We start from the raw sequence: 20077 nt of genomic DNA on the forward strand, positions 1-20077 counted from the left end.
TGCAGCATAGTGAAGTTATGCAAAAATCTTAACATTTGCAACAGTCTGATTCTGACCTTTCACCTCCACTCTGCGTGTAGGTTGCCAAGCCGAGTAGATTTGAATTGAAAAAAAAACGCTGAGTGCAACTGACTCAATCAATAAGCCTGGACCAAGAGTTGTTTTAAAAAAAATAAAATTAAGAAATATGAGTTAAAAAAATTATGATAATTTATATGCAATATGACATAACGTTATAATTTGGATAAAACGTCATTGCCCGTTTGTTCTGCATCAAACCTGGCCACTTTGCTCATACTAAAATCTTGAATATTTATGACGTCACAGGTCAAAGAATTGCTATAAACATTGATCTTTATGATGTCATAATTTCATCTTAAAATATTTGTTCATCTTTGCGAGCATTCTTATCGTTAATTCAGGCACAAGGTCCGTTTCTAAGCAAAGATCCAGCATTTTCTGTTTGAGAGACAGTTCAGTAGAAAGAATTGGATATAGATGTAGTGTGGTGCACTCTCTGTGGATAATTCAAATGGTATAACGGACTATTTCCACAGGCCCACTGCAAGCCAGGAACGCTAGACACATAAACACAGGTCAGTGTGAGATTGAATCTTTCGCTATTCATTATGCGGGGTTGTCGTATACTGAACTGATAGGATTTATAACCGGATGTGCCACGAGGTGAAGGAAGATAACACGAACCCCGAATCACGTGGCGATAAAAACCCGTAATGTCCAACAAACCATTTACAAAATCATTTCCTTAACGTCTCAAAATACAAATACACGTGGGGTATTTCGCGTTCAGCTTTAGAGATTTTAATTCCATAAGCAATGCTTAAAGACATATTGAAATTTTTTAGTAGAATTAAAGTACCAATTTTAAACATTATTTTGTGTAAGTCCGTATGCAGGACCGTCGAAGGTCATCGAGGCCCTTTACCATTTATTTATATCGTACCTGTGATCGAATACAATACTGATCGGTGAGCAGCATATTAGAGCCGGACTCGCCTGTCGGACAACGCCAAACCCGCCTGCTAATTTCGAAGTTCAAGTAAGACAAGAGAGCTATGCTCAAATATATGGACACGTAGAGTCACATAATTTTGATGACGTCATAGCAACAAAAAAAGTAATAGCCTTCTGGAGAAAATTTTTATCTTTAACCACTGAAAATTTCAAAGCAATTGGTCCAGTATTCGAAGAGAAAAGCGACTTTTTAAAAACGTGTCAAAGAACAACAACAACAACATAATATTGAAACGATCGTTATGTCCACTACGTGTCCAATAAAAGTCTATTTGTGATATTCCCAAATGAAAATGGCACACTCTCAGAAAAATTAAAGAGTTGATTCAAATTAAAATTCACAAGCGTATAATGAAAAATTCAACAACTAAATATAACTAAATCTAATGGCTGTTAGATAGGATAGGATTTACATATTTATCCCAGGGGAAAGGAAAGCCGATAAGACGGCTTATCCATATGGCAAACCACGGCCTCTCGTCCGGTTACCATTCCAAGTCGGATATGGGATTAGTTATATATTGTTTGTTTTCGGAAGCATGGACTTGGTGGTGGAGGAAGCCGTAACCGACCAGCGGTTACGTGAACCACCCAACGACGGCGAAGAGTCCAGCAATCCTCTCGCACATAACCATCCCTGCATGGGATTCGAACCTGCGAACCCACGCAGAGTAATTAGAGGTGCGGTGGCGAGCGTATTCCTAAAGCTTAGCCCGTTGAGCCACACCGCCGCGAAGCGAATCGCCGCGGAGATCCAAGAAGCAATAATAAGGCTATGCCGAAAGCACGATATTCGCTCCGACAAAAATGTTGAAGGCCACTGATATAGATCAACAGAGATTGAGTGCACACTCTAGCAGAGTGGTTCCCAAGTCTTTTTTATATCGCGGCCCACTTTTGAGCACTTTACGTATTCGCGACACACCTATCACAAAACATAAACATTTTCTACTCATATAATACCATTTTGCTATAAAATAATGATAAACAGGGCAGATCAGATTAAGGGAAGTTTATTCATGTAAATACAACAAACCCTGTATTCAGTAACAAGTATAGAACAAGAGAGCTACGCCCAAATATATGGACACGTTTGTTCGCAGTACAGTACGGTTTACCATACCGTCGATCAGCGTAAGGAAAAAATCGTAGCAAAGTACCTTAAGGACTTCGTTACGAAGCATCGACGTTCGATGGCACGTGATCAAAAAGAAGAGGAGTGTCGGCTATGCGTCCGCAGAACGTTCGGTGACGTCATAGCAAATAAAACAAATATCACAGAGCTAACAGAAATATTTGAATTAAATAAAAGTAATAGCCTTCTGGAGAAAAATTTCATCTTTAACCATCTTTAACCTTTAAAATTTGGAAGCAATCGGTCCAGTAATGAAAGAGAAAAGCGATTTTTTAGATTTTCCACTAGATGTCCAAAAAGTATCAAAGAACAACAACAACAAAACCAACATAATATTGAAACGATCGTTATGTCCAATACGTGTCCAATAATAATGGTGAATTCTTTACTACTGCTGCAATCTGTGGACGAATGTGAGAGATAAACACTCTTAACGCAGGCAATAGAGGGGGTGCGATAGTTGATCGCGAACAAATGTTTTTCATAGTTACCGATATTATAATAATCGTTTTCTTACAATAATGTACACGAGAGCGTTCGGAGTACCTCACATTATTGTAAAAGATGCTCCTCCGCGCGGGCAATATATGGTCTTCAAAAGTGAATTTTAGCTTCTGCGCCGACTTCGATATTTCTCCCCACCGTTTCTAAATTACTTGTCCCAATTTTAAACTAACAATATTACCATTTCTGACGCCGGAATGCGGATATCTGTAAAGACGATAGTTAACCTTCTTAAGATTTTACTTTTCTATTACGCCTGTTTTATTTTCCTATTATTTGAATAGTGAATAAAAACTCGAAAAAGTCATTGTGTGAAAACTGAATGTTATTTTGAGTTTAAATAATGATACAAATTGGAGAATTTCCCACGGGCCACGGGACCCCTGACAATATTTTACAGCACACCGGTTGAAAAACACTGCTCTAGCATACTATGGTCTTTTCAAGCAAGGATAATTAACAGTCCTTTTGGTGCAGTTATTCCGGAGTTGTTAGCTTCGCAAGTGAGTATGACTTCGTTTAATGCAAGGTATAACCTTAGCGATTCTCTGCGGACTAGTTGAAGGCTGTACATAAATGTTCCCTGCCTTAGAGGTGGCTAGATAGGCAGGAAGACGAGAAACCATTCTAGACACAACATTAGCAGGAAAGCAGATGTTTTCTTTTTAAATCGTTTGTTTTGCTTGTTGTCCCATCGTGCAAAACGTTAGTCAAACGCATAGCGTGGGATTGAAGCTCGAAATCCAGTGACGATAATTATATGCGACAGCATGCTTGGGGTGTACAACCTTTTGTCTATTGTCAGCCGCAATATGTTTTTGAAAAAAAAAACTACGACCGCTAAAGAGATCGGAGTCTTTTACGAGCTATAGCCTATTCAATTAAAGAGAGAGATGATTCATTTTTTCGTCAAACCAGAAAACATGATGATAATATGATAAATAATAACAAAACAACACATAATGCAGTTTTCGGTATGTGATTGGGTGATAACGATACGACCATATACGGTCATCTGAGTCAGTTACCACCCAATGCAAATACTTGTATGAATAAATTCAGACAGGTTCTGTTACAATATGAATTCTCAGTATATATATAACTATATACTTTATACACAGAAATCATCTGAATTGAAAAACACTGCTCTAGCATACTATGGTCTTTTCAAGCAAGGATAATTAACAGTCCTTTTGGTGCAGTTATTCCGGAGTTGTTAGCTTCGCAAGTGAGTATGACTTCGTTTAATGCAAGGTATAACCTTAGCGATTCTCTGCGGACTAGTTGAAGGCTGTACATAAATGTTCCCTGCCTCAGAGGTGGCTAGATAGGCAGGAAGACGAGAAACCATTCTAGACACAACATTAGCAGGAAAGCAGATGTTTTCTTTTTAAATCGTTTGTTTTGCTTGTTGTCCCATCGTGCAAAACGTTAGTCAAACGCATAGCGTGGGATTGAAGCTCGAAATCCAGTGACGATAATTATATGCGACAGCATGCTTGGGGTGTACAACCTTTTGTCTATTGTCAGCCGCAATATGTTTTTGAAAAAAAAACTACGACCGCTAAAGAGATCGGAGTCTTTTACGAGCTATAGCCTATTCAATTAAAGAGAGAGATGATTCATTTTTTCGTCAAACCAGAAAACATGATGATAATATGATAAATAATAACAAAACAACACATAATGCAGTTTTCGGTATGTGATTGGGTGATAACGATACGACCATATACGGTCATCTGAGTCAGTTACCACCCAATGCAAATACTTGTATGAATAAATTCAGACAGGTTCTGTTACAATATGAATTCTCAGTATATATATAACTATATACTTTATACACAGAAATCATCTGAATTGGTATCTCATTGGATTGCGTCTAAAACATTTAGGAAATGATAAAATAATTTAAACAAATGTGCTTAATAAAATTTAATTAGACTCCTTGCAGTATAAAATTTCTACGAGTCCGTAAAAAATGTTGACAGAGCGATGTATTTTTTCCTAGCATGATTATTTCTCTGGCAGCATTCAAATGCGTTGTTTCTTCCCGTCAAGCGAGTATTACTAATTTTTTGCGCCGTGGTGTACATCACAGTTTATTTCTCGCAGAACTGTACATTTAGTTAGACGAACGCATATGCTGCCTAAGCCACCATCGCACGACGAATAACTAATTAAATTCTGGCATTGCAAATAATGTTGCAATGTGCTCGCTTTGCAGCTAAAACACACACAATCAGCCGCAGATTGTGCGCCCGAGTTAATGTGACCGCTGGTCAGTTACGGTTTTCGCGCTCAGTCAAGTTTATACAACAGGAACGATTACCTATTTTAATAACAGATATGAATTGTTGCTTACCAATTAATACAAATCATTTGCTATTGCTCATCTTATGTAGGAAAGACCACGAGCGTAAACCGTTAGTCATAATGCACGGAATGTTGTCCTGAAACTAATTATAGTAGACATGCCCCGCGGGCAAAATACGTCCCGTTGGGCAATTCAATCTGGCCCGCTTGATGCTGCCACAACCAAATTGAAATCGAATATTTATGTTTTAGCTAAAAATAGCTCAAGGAATTTGTTGAAATTGCGGTTAAATTTCGTTTTCGCACGAGGCATATTGTTTTTCACCTCTGCTTTGTAACACAGTAGATATTGTTCATAAAATGTAACTTTTCACGTCACACTTACATGGCCCGCCAGACTAGGTGGGCAAAATTGTTGGCCCTTAATTGAAAAACCTTGCCCACCCCTGATTTAGACCCAACTTGGCAGTACGATGATGTTCAACAACCTTGTTTGTTCGCAAAAGACTTGCGGCAAACCTGTGGAACACAGTCACGTACGTTGTCAAACAATATAAACTTTTTTTTTTACTTCTACGAAACTATGCTACTGCTATAAATGCAAAAGCAATAATACAATTTAACAAAAAATTCAATACTACAACAAACAGCCATCAACTATAAAATAGAAACTAAAATCAGCGGACAATTAAAGATCTGTGACATGCAGAACATTTTGAAAATTTTTCAACCATGAATAAATTGCAGATGTGGACCTATCAGTGAGACTTTGATCTGCAATATCAGTATTTGTTTCCCAACCTAAAACATACCGTTCAGTTTATTTACCTTTATGAGCTTATTTGCCCAGGCAATGTGTACATCTTGATCTTAATTCAAACGGCAATGTGGTCGGCCTAACCTTAATTTAAACAAATCAGTTATTTATTTAAATCACCGGTTCTCAACCAGTGGGACATGGTTCACTGCTGGGCCACAGAAACATTTTCAGGCGGGCCACAAACCTACTAAAAATGTGCGAGTTGACCATTGGACTCTTGAATGATTAGCTGGGTTGCTATTGGGAGCTCACAACCTGAACCCTAAACTGGTACACATACCATTTTCAGGTTGTGCTCCATCTTGGTGCACACACTTCGGGAGCACCGGATATTGTAATAGTCAAATAATCTGGCAACATGCCATAGTCTGCCATAATCGAATGAAGCTATCTCATGAGATTTCAACTCCTACGGGTTAAATAATAATAATAACAGAATAGAATAGAACAATATAGAAATATAATATCCAAATGTCTGTTTGCTCATAGCTGACTCAATAACAGTGTTGGATGGGCCATAACATAAATGAAAAAACGTCACTATGAACAATATTAAGTAAAATTACTATGCAATAAAGGGAAAATAAAAAACTAAATGTCTATAAAATTAGATAAAGGAAACAACACTGTTAGTAGTATGAAAATATTTGAATCACATAACATGCATTATATATTAACTTTGGATAGAAAATGCATTAATGTATTACAGTCATTTAGGTATTAATATAGAATGTTCCAGCAAGAAAAATTCTATTAAAAACAGACACTGGTATAAATAAGGGAGAAAGTAAGAGCTAGAAAACATATACAGTGGGTGCTAAATGTTCAACTATAATATCACAGTGGTCGAATAACTGAAGGCAAAGGTAAAAAAACATTCAAATTAAGGTTAAAGCATATGGATCAAAAATAGTATTGAAAAAGCTAATGGAGGCTAATATGGTGGTATCCTTTGGTTAATTACAGCTTCTGCCACCAATCAAGTTCATGATACATCTGAACATAGATCCGATTTTGTTAACCAGGCTAATAGCGGAGTGCTCAACCAGCCTTCTCTGCCAGGATAAATACAAAACTTGTATTTTGCAATGAAATAGGCAGACTATGCCATGCACCATACCGATTCATGTTTCTCTCTAATATAACAGATATGTTAGGCATGTGTTTGCTCACTCATGAAAGAATGAATAAAAGGCAAAAAACACATTTATTCTCTAATACAGATTTGTAAACTCTGACCTTCCAAACCTTCTCATCCTTACTCAAAGGCTTAACAACATAACAGAATCCTACTGAAAAAAGCAACTGAAACTTGAGTAACTAGAATGGAATTAGCCAGAAGTAGAGGGATGAACTGATTTAAATGGTTTTTCATACAGTAAAATATAGTAATGAAATATTAGAAAAGGATATGCATAATCATAATGGATAGATGAATAGTAAGAGAGTAAAACCAATCAAAAACGACAAGAGGAAGCAGTTTGGAGGAACTTGGAAAACTAAAAATGTTGTGTTCTAGAGATTCAGGCTTAAATCATAATAGGCGTGAGTTTGATAAATTTAGCAAAATTATTGTGGATACTTTAAAATAGTAAATGTGTGTGTTTGCTAACCCATGAAAAAATGAAAACTAGCAAAATTAAAAAACACATTCATTTTCTTTTACAGATTTGTAAACTCTGACCGACCAAATCTTCTCATCCTTACTCAAAAGATTAACAACAAAACAAAATACTAGTACAGAGAATATCATCAAAGACGAAAGTTAGGGGATCCCCCAAAACAGCGCTCTTACTCCATAGTGACACCTTGTGTCCCATCACTAATTAATTAATAATTCACTAATTATACAACATAATTCGCCCAAAACCAATAGGCTTCTGGTCCGAGATATGATGAATAGAGCTTGATTTAAACATGAAAGGTTGAGCCAAATCCAACTGATATTGCAGTTCATTGGACTTCATAAAATTTTGTAAGTGGCCTGATGAAATGCTTGATAATGACAATATAAAATTAATGAAGGGGTTCTAATATTATATTGTTTAAGTTGAGTCCAACGTCCATTGTTGATTTTGTATTGTTAGTATTCAATTCCGCAGACTTTCAATTCCTATACAACTTTTACAAGATAGCTACAGGTAGTTACGGTAGGTTTAGATGGATTTTCCACCGCGTTCAGGCAATTTAGGGTCTGTTCCGGCAATGACAGGAACTTATTTTTTACCACTGTACCCCAAAGTTTGCTGTTCTATCTTGAAAATTGCCTTGAGATATATAAAATGTCCTTTAAAGATATCTGAGTCATTCTGACTGATATTGCAGTTCACCGAACTTTATAATATTTATAAGTGGCTTGATGAAATGCTTGATAATGACACTACAAAATCAATGGATGAGACAATATAGTATTGTCCGGGTAGTGTTCAACGTCCATTGTTGATCATCTATTGTTAGTATTCAATTCCTGCTGCATTTAATTTTGCTATCAATGCATCACAAAGTTTACGCTCATGGTCATCATCAGGATATCCATTGCTGAAAAATATTAGATTGCATGAGAGATAATGGTAGTTGCATATGAGTCTGATTTCAATTAACTGTAAAAAATAAGATGTTCAATAAAAGAACACTGAAAATAACAAATATATTTGACTGCTTAGGACTAACAAATGCTTAACTTAACGATGCCTGTGTGAGTGAGATTTGAATGTAAGGAATGTAAAATATATATTCATGATGCACGATGGCATAATGGTTGAAGCGGTAAACTTAATTGGGTTGGCATCGCAAACCGCACATCTTTGGTTCAAATCCAGTGGGTATCACCCTACCCAAAATATTGAGTAGGCAATGCCGAACCAAAATAGAAACTAGTTCTGCCAAATATGATTAGCTCTTTAAATATTGCTACATATCAGTGGAAGCTTAAACAACTTATCCAAAATATGTGGATAAGCGCCGTATGATATAAAAACTCAAAGATCTTGTTTATAGAAGAATTTTAGGAATAAGCAGTGTAAGTGTAACTATAATTTATATGTTGGAAGCCCAATGAAACATTGACAACAGAGAAGCAGAAAATTTAGTCGTTACTGGAATACGGATCAAATAGATACAAAGTTGGGCAACCATAATTCCAATGACAGATGTGACAACAGAGAAACCTAGTAAACAACAGCTGGTCGTTGAACCTGGTTACAGTCGCGTTGCAGACAATTCAAGCCTGAATACCATAATGGTTGATTCTGATTGTCACTAAGAAATTACCCTCAGTCACATACACCCTAACATTTTGCAACAGCATGACAAATCATGGTCAATATTTATCAGGAGTAGAAAGAACGCTTCCTGGCCATCCCTCGTCAATCAACTGAAATTCGATAGATGTGATGGTTTCTTATAAATAGCCTTGTTCAAAGTGAAAGGTGTATAATGGATGTATATTAACAAATTTAAATGTTGCTTGAAATTAAGAGAGGAAGGTTGAGAACGTTGTACTTGATTGTATCTAGGACGAGGCATTATATCTGTGGTTGAGTGGTTACAAATGTCACAAGCTGGATGGATGGTTATGGGATCAAAACTGCGACCCGAAGATGCCTTTCTTTGATTTATAAATAAGAGTTTGCAAAATAGTGTTTAATACAAAAAATGACTTTTTATGTGCAAGTTCATTTTTCTAACTTTGCATGGAAGGTCAGTTTGGAAAATAAATATTGATTTGGTTTAATTTAAGGTACTCCCGTAGTATGTGAACCAAGATGGCGGACATCGGAACACAGTATATGTATCAGGTTGAGGTTGGGCCATACTTTCAGGTACAAATACTACAGGAGTCACTTGGCTGGTCCCCGAACTCGTAATCAAACTAAAACAAGAAAAATTGGAATAAAACTATGGCCTAACCTTAACCTGGTACACATACTATGTTCGGGTGTCCGCCATCTTGTTGCACATATTACAGAGCAGCGCCCATTTTTATTTTTGCAATTCACATTTTAAATCTCGAATTTTGTTGGAACTAAATTTTTAATACATCTGTACTTGATATTACTTAGTTGAGGCCCCAGTCAATCCTTATAACAATTGTGCATATTTTAAAATATTTAATCAGAAAACTTACTTATCTGGACCTCCACGTTTGTTAGTCTTATGAGGAATTTCATCATTCCATATTATCTCTCCTCTGCTGCTTCCAATTATCTGAATCTTGAAGAGCAATCCTGCATTGAATGCTTTCTGAAGCAAGCTTGTTGTGGAATCGTACAAGTGAGGCACATATTCAGTGAATTCCTTTGCCTCATATGAAACACCCTGCAAACATAAACGCAATAAGTTATTTAACTTCTCTGATAATTTATTAAAACTGATATAACCCAGGTGCTCCAGAAGTATGCGCACCAAGATGTCACACAACCTGAATCCTAACCGATACACACATACTATGTTCAGGTTGTGCGCCATCTTGAAGGTCCAAAAGCCTTAAACTAAAATTTCTGCAACTCAGAATCGATTCCCCAGAAGCAGTTGCAAAAGCATTTTTTTGGTGATTTTAGTTGGGATGTTTTCAAATACTCGCTCTGAACAAGGCACAAAACAAGCAGGCACTGATACGTTAATTGAACGATTGGAATCTTTTTCACTAAACATTGACTATCAAAACATTTGATTTCTAGGTCAGGAGGAGGGAACACATTTGAACCAAAGATGTTTTACATGTGCAAACAAGTAAAATATCCTCAGGAAACATATGATCAGTGGCACCTTGTTCAGAGTTGCCTTCACATAACATTAAAATTTTTTTTAATTTTTCAAAAAAGAAATGAAACATAATATATCTATGATTGGAAGCAGAGTTAGAATATGATGACACTAACATTTTACTGATACACAAAAAATCCACTGATATGTAAGAGGTTATATATAAAAAAAACAAAGGACCAACATTTTTCCAAGCAGAGCTTTGCTTGCCAATTTATACACATCGTTGGTGAGATCGTGATCTGGGATTTGAAGATTAATGTGAAGAGAAGTAGCCAAACTACGATGGCAGCACAGGTTAAAAATAGTATATAATGAAATAGGTAAGAGTGTATGATAAATTAGGTGACAATGCAACCAGACAGATTTCAGTACTACAATAAATAGTAGTGCCTTGCGTATCAGTGGCTGCTCATACATAGCCTTGTTTGGAACAAAAGACATGACAAACGTTTCATAGAAAAAATTCATATGGTAAGTTTGTCATTATAGGCGTTTGGAATCTTATAGTCGGACAAAACTATCAGACTTAAGATAGATTATGATGATTATTGCCAAAATGAAATACCTAATTTACTATTTCATATAAATTCTTAAATAATATTTTTTTCCAATATTAAATATATTTTAAATTGGGCCATGTCCAACAAGAGTCTGTGAAAACCACTGTACAATTACATATGTGGAAATTTAATTCAGTAATGCAGAATAACTGATATAAACACAGCTTGGATTGATTTTTGCAATTTGCAATGTGAGATTTTAAAGAAAGTCATACGATTTTCTTCAATAACCAAATGCTTTAAAAGACAAATTTTGAAATGAAAACCTCAAATCGAGAATTTGCTCTATGTAATATAAATAATTGTGAATATATTCATTTATTTTGGACATCAGCACTGGTAGAGGTAAATTCTGCAAGGGGTCATTAATAAACCAACATAAAAAAATGCTTTCTGGAAACATCGGAAAAATTTCTGGAACATCTGAGCACTGAGGTGTTATGATGGCCTTGTGGTTATAGCATTGGACTTAGCTATGTTGGATGATAAATTGAAGATCTCAAGTTCAAATTCCATGCCCAATGCCTTATCCAGGATGTAATAACTTGAGTAGGCAATTCCAAAACAAAAAAATTACATTCCATCCAAAAATAATAGCTTATTATGCAATAGCCCTGTTTGAAGTGAACAATGTAATAAAAAAAAGTGTAATTAGAATTCAGTTGCTATTTGGGGGCAGAAAAATTGTATTTGGAAGATTTAATGTTAAACATAGAATCAATGTAAATTATTACAACAAGAATCAAATTTAATACTCAGCCAACTGAATTCATTGCATGACTCACATTCAGACTTCCAGCAGGGAATGTGTAGGTGATTACACGAGTGCCGCCTGATCCATATCCTGGCAGTGATTCAAGCCACTCTACCACTGAAAATCTTCCATCAGGTGGTTGTTGGTTGATTAGACCAGATGAAGTAGCTTGACTTGAAGACTGAGATTCTGTAAATTGAAAATTATTTTAGTGAAAGATGATCACAAGACATGATTCTGATTGTGCTTAGAATGAAATGATAGGGCATTTTGTAATATTATGTATATAAGCCCTCATGAAATCTTATAAGCCCCCACTGCAGTGCTAGGCTTAAATCGTGTATTATATTTTTACTAATGCTTTTGCATATGAGTAATATTGAATATTTTGTCAGAATCTACTATTATCTGTAAGTAACGACATTGCCTACCCAATCTGTTACACCCTGGGTGAGGTGTGGGATTTGAACCAGGGAGGTGTAATCTGAAATGGCAACGGCTAAGCCCAATGCTTCAACCACTGCGTCATCACCAACTGGATATTGGTTCGTTTGATTTTAATCTCGTTACTTTCAAATCATAAGTACCAGAAACTCGAGTGGAGTTGAGGTGACCAATATTCTAATTATATTAAATATCAAACCAGTATTTATATTGTCTATGGATTAACATTAATTTCAATTAGCCTACATATATTCTGAATTAGAATAAATTCTAAAAAAATTAATAAGAATGACATATTTTATTTTTTTGAGTTGTCATGAAAATAACATTTTATTCAAAAACACCAATTTAATATAGCAGAACTTCCTAAATATCTCTTCATTGAAGCGTTTTTGTGGGAGAAGTGGAGTCGGAGTACTTGTATAAAATATCATATTATAAAGAAGATTTTTGCCATTAATGCAAAAGCTTTATCTCCCATGTCTGACCACATAACTTATAAGTTATAATTTTAGCAAATATTGCTATGTAATGAAAAATTGGGTTATAAAATTACTCGCACACAGCTATTTGATTAAGTTTATACTCGCATGCAAATTATTTGTCAACTTTATCATTTTTCCATTCAAAAACGGAAAAATGGCGATTTCGTAGTCTGCAGCTTTTTACAAAAAAGAGATTCAGTAGTGAACACTGCTCATCAGAATAATGTCATACTAACTGAAGTATGCCTATGGGACCATGTCGAGCCATGAATATAACATTTGTGCTTCTGTAAATAATTGAAGTCATGTCTTTTGAAGGCCCCTGAACATTTGCAAGATTTTGGAATTAAGGCTTGACAATTTTTTGAAGTACAAGATTGAAATTTGGAATTGGGTGCCATTCCCCTTATCTAGAAAGGTCCTTCATGTATACAACAACGTTCGTACCAGTAGAATTGTAAAAGTTTTATTTTTTTAATGACATCAGCGTGAAACCATTATATTAATCCTACAGTATATCTTACAGCCTTGTTATGCACAGGTGAAAGATCCATGACTGGTAATGCTGCTAAAAATTTGCCAAAAACACCATTCAAATCTTAAGGTCATGCAGACTTGCAAATTTTGATATTTGTATGATTTCCTCGATAATAACAAATGACAACAGCGAGAAACTAGTTTTATGTTTGTTCAAGTTTTAGGAGCTACTTGTTTATAGCCTTGTACAAAAGTAGGAGACGAGATATATTGTACAAGAAACCCAACCTGTAGTTTTAGATCTTGCTCCTGATGATGAATTCCCCTGCTTATGCTGATGCTTCGGTCTTGCAGAACGTGAAGTTGCAGGCTGCTCATCCAGGCTTCGGCTTTCTAAATGTTTAATAACGTTTAGGCCTCTAATATATAGGAATTTTTTTTTATCCAAGAAACAAAAAATTGTATAGTTAAACTGAAGGAGCCTAAAATTATGACTACCGGTAATTATATTAATTTTACAGGTCTCCAATTCATAATTTGAATACTGCTTGAAATGCTGTGGACATAAAATTTATATTCATAGAGGCAAAAAAAATGACAACAGTCACTTATAATCATGATGAATGCCAAATCGGTATCAATTTTGAAGAGGGAAGACTGAAATATTACATGATATTCACCGTTTTGTTAATAGTGTTTGCACATTCGGTGTTATAATAGTACATGTATATGTTTAAAATTGCAAACTGTGCGTGACACTTTGGGGATCGAACAAATGAAGGAAACATGATAATTTATGCATAGTGAAAAGATCAGAGAGATTTGGAATATACAATAACAGGAATAGATTAAAAATAATTTGGAACCGCACTGGCCTAAGCCTATAACCAGTTCGGCCTATATCAGGTAAGACAAGTATTACATAATTATTATTTATTTTATTCATTTGGGCAAAATTTAAAAAAATATTATATTTTTGTGTCATCAAATTTTTCATAACCTTATATTTTTACACCATTCGAAGCAGAACATTAAATAAATTTTGGCAAATTGAGGAGAACTGGATGAGATTTTCTGATGTGCGATAAATATCCAACATAAATTTTCATTTCCTCGATTAGACATTATCATGAGTAGGTGACTTTCGGCAATACAAAAATAATGGAGCTTTCCCAGCACAAATTGCCTTAAAAGACTAACTTCTGAAAATTTATTTATTTTTGTTCTTTGAGTCTAATTTAGAAGTACATTGTTTAAGAGTATTTGGTACAAATTCACGTTATGGCATTAATATTTCCTAACTCTGTTCGATTTCTGCACCTCCTTCGATACTGATGCCAACAGCTTGACTTCCTGAAAATATAAAACAATACGATTAGTCAAGAAACATTGGGCTAACAAAAGCATCACGTATGTAGTTATCCAAAATCTTTATAATCTTGAAATACTAAGGATGACTATTATAGAAGAATTCAATATCATATATTGGTAGAAATAATTTGATAGGACTGACGATTGTGTATGCAACAAACCCTGGCTGTTGTCTATCTGTTTTCAATTGTCAGACAGGTTAAATTAGACAGCAGATGACTATTATGTAATGACAAGGATTGAATTAAGAAATTTCGTCACAGAAACATCTCCCATGGGATGTGAACCCACATAAAGTGAGGAAACAATTGTTCAATTAAATATGGATCAAATATTCTCACCTTCAGTATTTCTGGCATTATTTGCATCAGAAGCTCTGGAAACGGTGCCAGCTCCAACCATAAAATCTAGGAAAAAATTAAGTCATATTCATTGTTTGCTAGTAAAAGTGGATAATGTAAGTGGCCCTACTGTACATTGTTAAGAGAATGGCCCAATATGAATCTAACGGAAGAAAAGCAAAAACTTGAATATCACAAACCCCGTTTTTATTTGTATATTAAAATTTTAGCCTGAGAATAGTCAATTGAACTCTTTACTTTTTCTTATTTATATATTGCAATTATATACAAAATAAACATATATTTTAGCAATACCTCCATGAATTTGAACGATATTTTTGAAGACAGGAGTTCGATTGGGAGAGTCGTCATAGTTGTGTTCTGAAGATTTTTTTTCTGAATTTAAATAAAAATATAAAATCAGTCAACAACTGTACGTGTGATAAAATAAGTTTATTGCACAACTGCAGACATGATATAGATACAAATATGACCCTATGCTACAGTCTGTTACAGTAAAACAGTACCACCGTGTTTGCAACTTCGTATAATATTGAGATCGCTTATGCTTAAGGGGAACAATTTTTATTATTGCACACAAAAAAACAAATCTATCGAAATGAATAAAAATAAACCTTCTAACGAAAAATAATTCTTCAACAGCTGAAAATTTCCAAGCTATGGGTAGTAGTAGAGAAAAGTTATTTTTCATGCGGTAGGAACAACAAGAAAAATAATAACATGATGATCTATAACAACAACATAATAACAAAACGATCTAAAGGACCACTTTGTGCCCAAAGATTAGTAATTGAAACACACAAATAATTTTTTTGACTCGTATGAAACTGTCAACACCTGTTAGGATTTCTCAAATCTTGGGATTCAAATTTCTAAGAACATCTTTTTGTATCGTACAAATGGTTATTTTGTTGTGGTCATGTAAAGTCTGACTGATTATTAACGACATCCCCGGATTCCCACCACTTGATAATATGCAATATCATAACTCAATAATAAACTATTCACAAACCTTGATAACGAGCTCTTTTGAGGTGTCGTACATCTCCCACAGAATAAACAAATTTGAGGCTATCAGAACCTGGATTTTCAGGATCTAATAGAAATGAAAAAGCTTTGTATAGCTCCCTTTCATAAAACTCCATTGTGACTTTTAATATAGTTTTTTCCGCACTTTCGAATTTATACTTTTCGGGTTCCTTACTCTCTAAATTAACAGGGAGTACGTCTCCAGGGTTAACTGTAAGTTTTGTAGATGGAGGATGAATGATTTTATAGCCAGTTTTAATCCATTCGCTTTTTAGCTTTTCTGCAAGTTTATCACTAGAAACAAAATGAACGGATACAAAACTACCCAAATGATCCTTGCACAGAAAATATAAAAGGTCAAATTTTACAAGTTCCAGATCTTTAGAATTTAGTGCAGGAATCTTTTCACAGAAACTGTCAGCGGTGAAGGAAACAAAGCCAGAATCAGTCAAAGACACCTCATCACAATACTGCCATTGTCCCCTCTTTTGCCTTTTATAAATGTAAAGTTGCACTGGTCTTTTGCATTTTTTAGATATACTACACCAAATTGGCATTTTAAAAACCACAGGAAATTTGAATTTTAAACCTCCAGGCGCACAATGTAGGGGGAGTGAGACAGGTATTAAACCAGAAGGCAAAGTAAGATTGTCAATGTCATCTGACACATAAAATTTTGTTCTAATTGGAATATCAACAGCATTTTGGGGGAAAATGACTTCATAGGAAAACAGCTTGATTGTGCCTCCACCAGGTCCAACAGTGTAACCTGAAAGTAAAACAGTTCATTTAACCGAGTTTATGAATCTGCAGAATGATACTTTAGTTTCAATATATTGTGCGAGGAATTACACTAAGAACTGCACTGCATATGCTAGTTAAATACATGAATTAGCCTTCATACAAAAATCTAATTGAAGTACCCATAAATTGGTTGGTGTTTCATTATAAATAAATCACCACATAACTACTAACAGCGCTTGACCGTGGAGTAGATGCACAATTGTAAGAAAAAAAACTTTTACTCTGGTAGACAAATATGAAAGCTCAGTTGGTTATTCCCTTCTGCTCAAAGTTAGTTCAAGCTTGGGATTTTTCTAATCAAACTATAAAACGAGAATATCGGTCAGAGACCGAAGACTTATCGATCGAAAGTTAGGGGATCCCCCAAAACAGCGCTCTTGACACCTTGTGTCCCACCACTAATTAATTGATAACTCGTTGATTATGGGACATAATTCGCCCAAAATCAATAGACTTCTGGTCCGAGATAAGATGAACGCACATGCAAAATGGAGCAGATTCAATCTCGCTTTTGTGAGATATCGCGTGCATCTAACAGATATACAGACAGACAGACAAATACCTATCAACATACTTACCGATTACAATCGATAAGTAATGACAAGTTGACATGAACAAAAACTGGTCAGACTCGATGCTCACTTTATCAATCTCAGTTAAGAAACACAAATGCAAGAGATTGTACCTGAAGTGTCACTCCTGTATCCACCCACTGCTCCCATCTGTGGTTCTTGGACATTTTTAGAGCTTTGGCTACTTGATGCAGTGTTGTCCAGGGAAGTTTCTGTATCTGCTCTAGTACTTGTAGATGTTGGTTGCTGGACTGACTGATTAGAAGATTCTGAACCCTTTCTTGCTCGAGATAATATTTCATCAAAAAGTCTATCGTAGCATTTACGAGAGTCATTGACTAGAGTTTCCGAGCTGATGGTTTCTTCCAGAAATTTTGAGGGAAATTTTTTCAGGTCAAGAAGGCTGAACAGTTCATGAAAAATATTTTTCCTTTTTTGAATATCATGCTTTATCCATCTAAGAGCTCCATGCCATTTAACAGTCTCGGAAGAATATTTTGTGTTTGGGGATTTGTAAATCTCTATGATGTCATCCTTGCTGATATCACAAAACTCTTTTTTCTCAATGATTTGTTCGAAATTTGATTCCAGGAATTGATTCATCACATTTTTCACAGCATTTGGGTTGGTAACTTGATGAGTTTCAGCCATATTCTTCAGAATGAAGCAGTTGTCAATCTCAAGATTTGTCTCAAGATTCTTGACATCAGAGAATAATGCAGTGATGACTGAATTCTTTGCAATGTCATTACTTTTCACCAGTGGTTCTTCCAAGACAGTCTCCAGAAGAAATTTGAAAGGATAAGTCTGGATATTGATGACTGTAACAAGGTCGGCAAAACATCTCTCTGCATCTTCATCTTTTGCTCTTGCCCATGTTTTCATAGCTTGCCATGATGTTTGATAACTCGCATTTGAAACTTTTATGTAACGCAGGAGATCTGGCTTAATAATGAACGGGAACATCTCAGAGGAAATTACTGATTTGAAATTAGTGATCAGCACCTGTTCTGCTTGTTCTTTTATATCATGACGATCGTACGCTTGAGCCAAGTTGATGACAGAAAGACAATTGGTTTGAGAGAGATTGGTTTTCAAGTAATGGAAGCAAAAGTTTGTCAAGCCAACCATTTGTAACAGGTTGGATGCTTGCAGGATTTGTTGAACGTACTCCATTTTCAAATTTCCTACTCCTTTATACATGAATTCTATACATTGGGAAATCCCATTCTGATCGACATCCTTCATATCAATAAACCCATCACGAGATTCCTTCATTATGCTCGTAAACATCGCTTTAAAGTATCCTGATGAGGCTGCCAAGACACAGCGATGAACACGGAAGGATTTGTCACCGACTTTGACATCGAAATCGCAGAGAATGTTTTGTTCTCTCAAGCTATCGAGTGATGTCATAAGCAAACCGGCTTGGGTTGAATTTGTTTGTTTAATGTAATCTTCATTCATGATCAGTCAGCTCAACCTTACTCAGATCAGTAATTAAGTATAACAATCCTAACACCTGCATAAAAACAATACATTTTGTTAACGACTGTGGTTAATCTTCCAAATGAAAACTACATTTTATTATTGAACATAATAGATGATTTTGTTCATGTCAGCATATTATTATACATCTGCAGGTCTGAATTTCTTGGAAAATTATCAAATGACAATTCTTGCCATCAAAATGATGAAGAAATGTGACTTCTGAGTTGTTTTGATTATTTCCAACTATGGCCATGAACCTGGAATGTTCAATTGCTCAGAAACATCCTGTGGTTGCCGTACTTACTCTCCTATCACATATCAGGATTAGTTTCACTCTTATTCATTCGAAGTATTTGAGTATGAGATAGTGATAGATTCAGTAGATTGGAATAGTCTACCCATGCTATATCATAGTTCCAACCTCAGATAATATATTTCACCTTTTAATGCAGGTCAATTGCAATACAAGACTTCTAAACATACAATATAATTATTGCGGCCGGTGAAAGTGAAATGGCATTTTTTCGAAATCTTCAGTTTCATAGCTAAATAGGACAGATCTGTTTTGTAGAACGTGAGCTGTGCTGCATTAAGTGGGGATTCCCATAACTACTCCTCAAAAACAAAATAATGGATTGACAAAAAGTTTCTTTGCTAATATCTGAATATAGTACCGTAATAGTAAATAGATTAGTGAGTCTGTAAGTTCATTCTGTCATTGAAAGTCAACAAAATTTAAATTTGGCTCGACTATTATAAGTTTATTTCGATTCTATGAATGAACACCGTAGGCTATATTAGTATAAGTTTATTTTGCCTATAATCAGAATGGGTGGAGGCTAACTCGCCATGAGGGCTAACTCGCCATGGACCACTCGCCATGCGACGGCGGTTAACGGGTTAGATAGATAGATAGATAGATAGTTTATTTCGAAAACTCCATAACAAACCTAAATTTAAAATGGAGAATTCTGGAGGGCAAGCAAAACCTACAAAAAAGTTTAAAACATGAAGTACGGTATCTCATGTGCCTGCCCACCAGCACGCACACAAAAACACAAGCCCAATTAAATGAGGCTTGGGCCAAACTTAAAAAACAAAATACACGATAGTAATAAACTTTCGGGCTGTTGTACTCTCTTTCAACAATTACG

At 35.4% G+C, this 20077-nt stretch overlaps 1 protein-coding gene across 2 annotated transcripts in view; it reads right to left on the minus strand.

The window, feature by feature from the left end:
- Nucleotides 1-5566: 5566 nt before the first annotated feature.
- Nucleotides 5567-20077, minus strand: part of LOC144411735 (uncharacterized) — a 44504-nt gene continuing 29993 nt past the window's right edge. For both annotated transcript variants that reach the window (XM_078113422.1, XM_078113421.1), the window contains exon 11: nucleotides 5567-8345. In XM_078113422.1, coding sequence (XP_077969548.1) covers nucleotides 8261-8345 — 85 coding nt within the window. In that variant the 3' untranslated portion in view covers nucleotides 5567-8260. The remainder of the gene's footprint in view (nucleotides 8346-20077) is intronic.

The sequence above is a fragment of the Styela clava genome, chromosome 6 (assembly GCF_964204865.1).
Source record: "Styela clava chromosome 6, kaStyClav1.hap1.2, whole genome shotgun sequence".
In the NCBI taxonomy this organism is placed as follows: Eukaryota; Metazoa; Chordata; class Ascidiacea; order Stolidobranchia; family Styelidae; genus Styela; species Styela clava.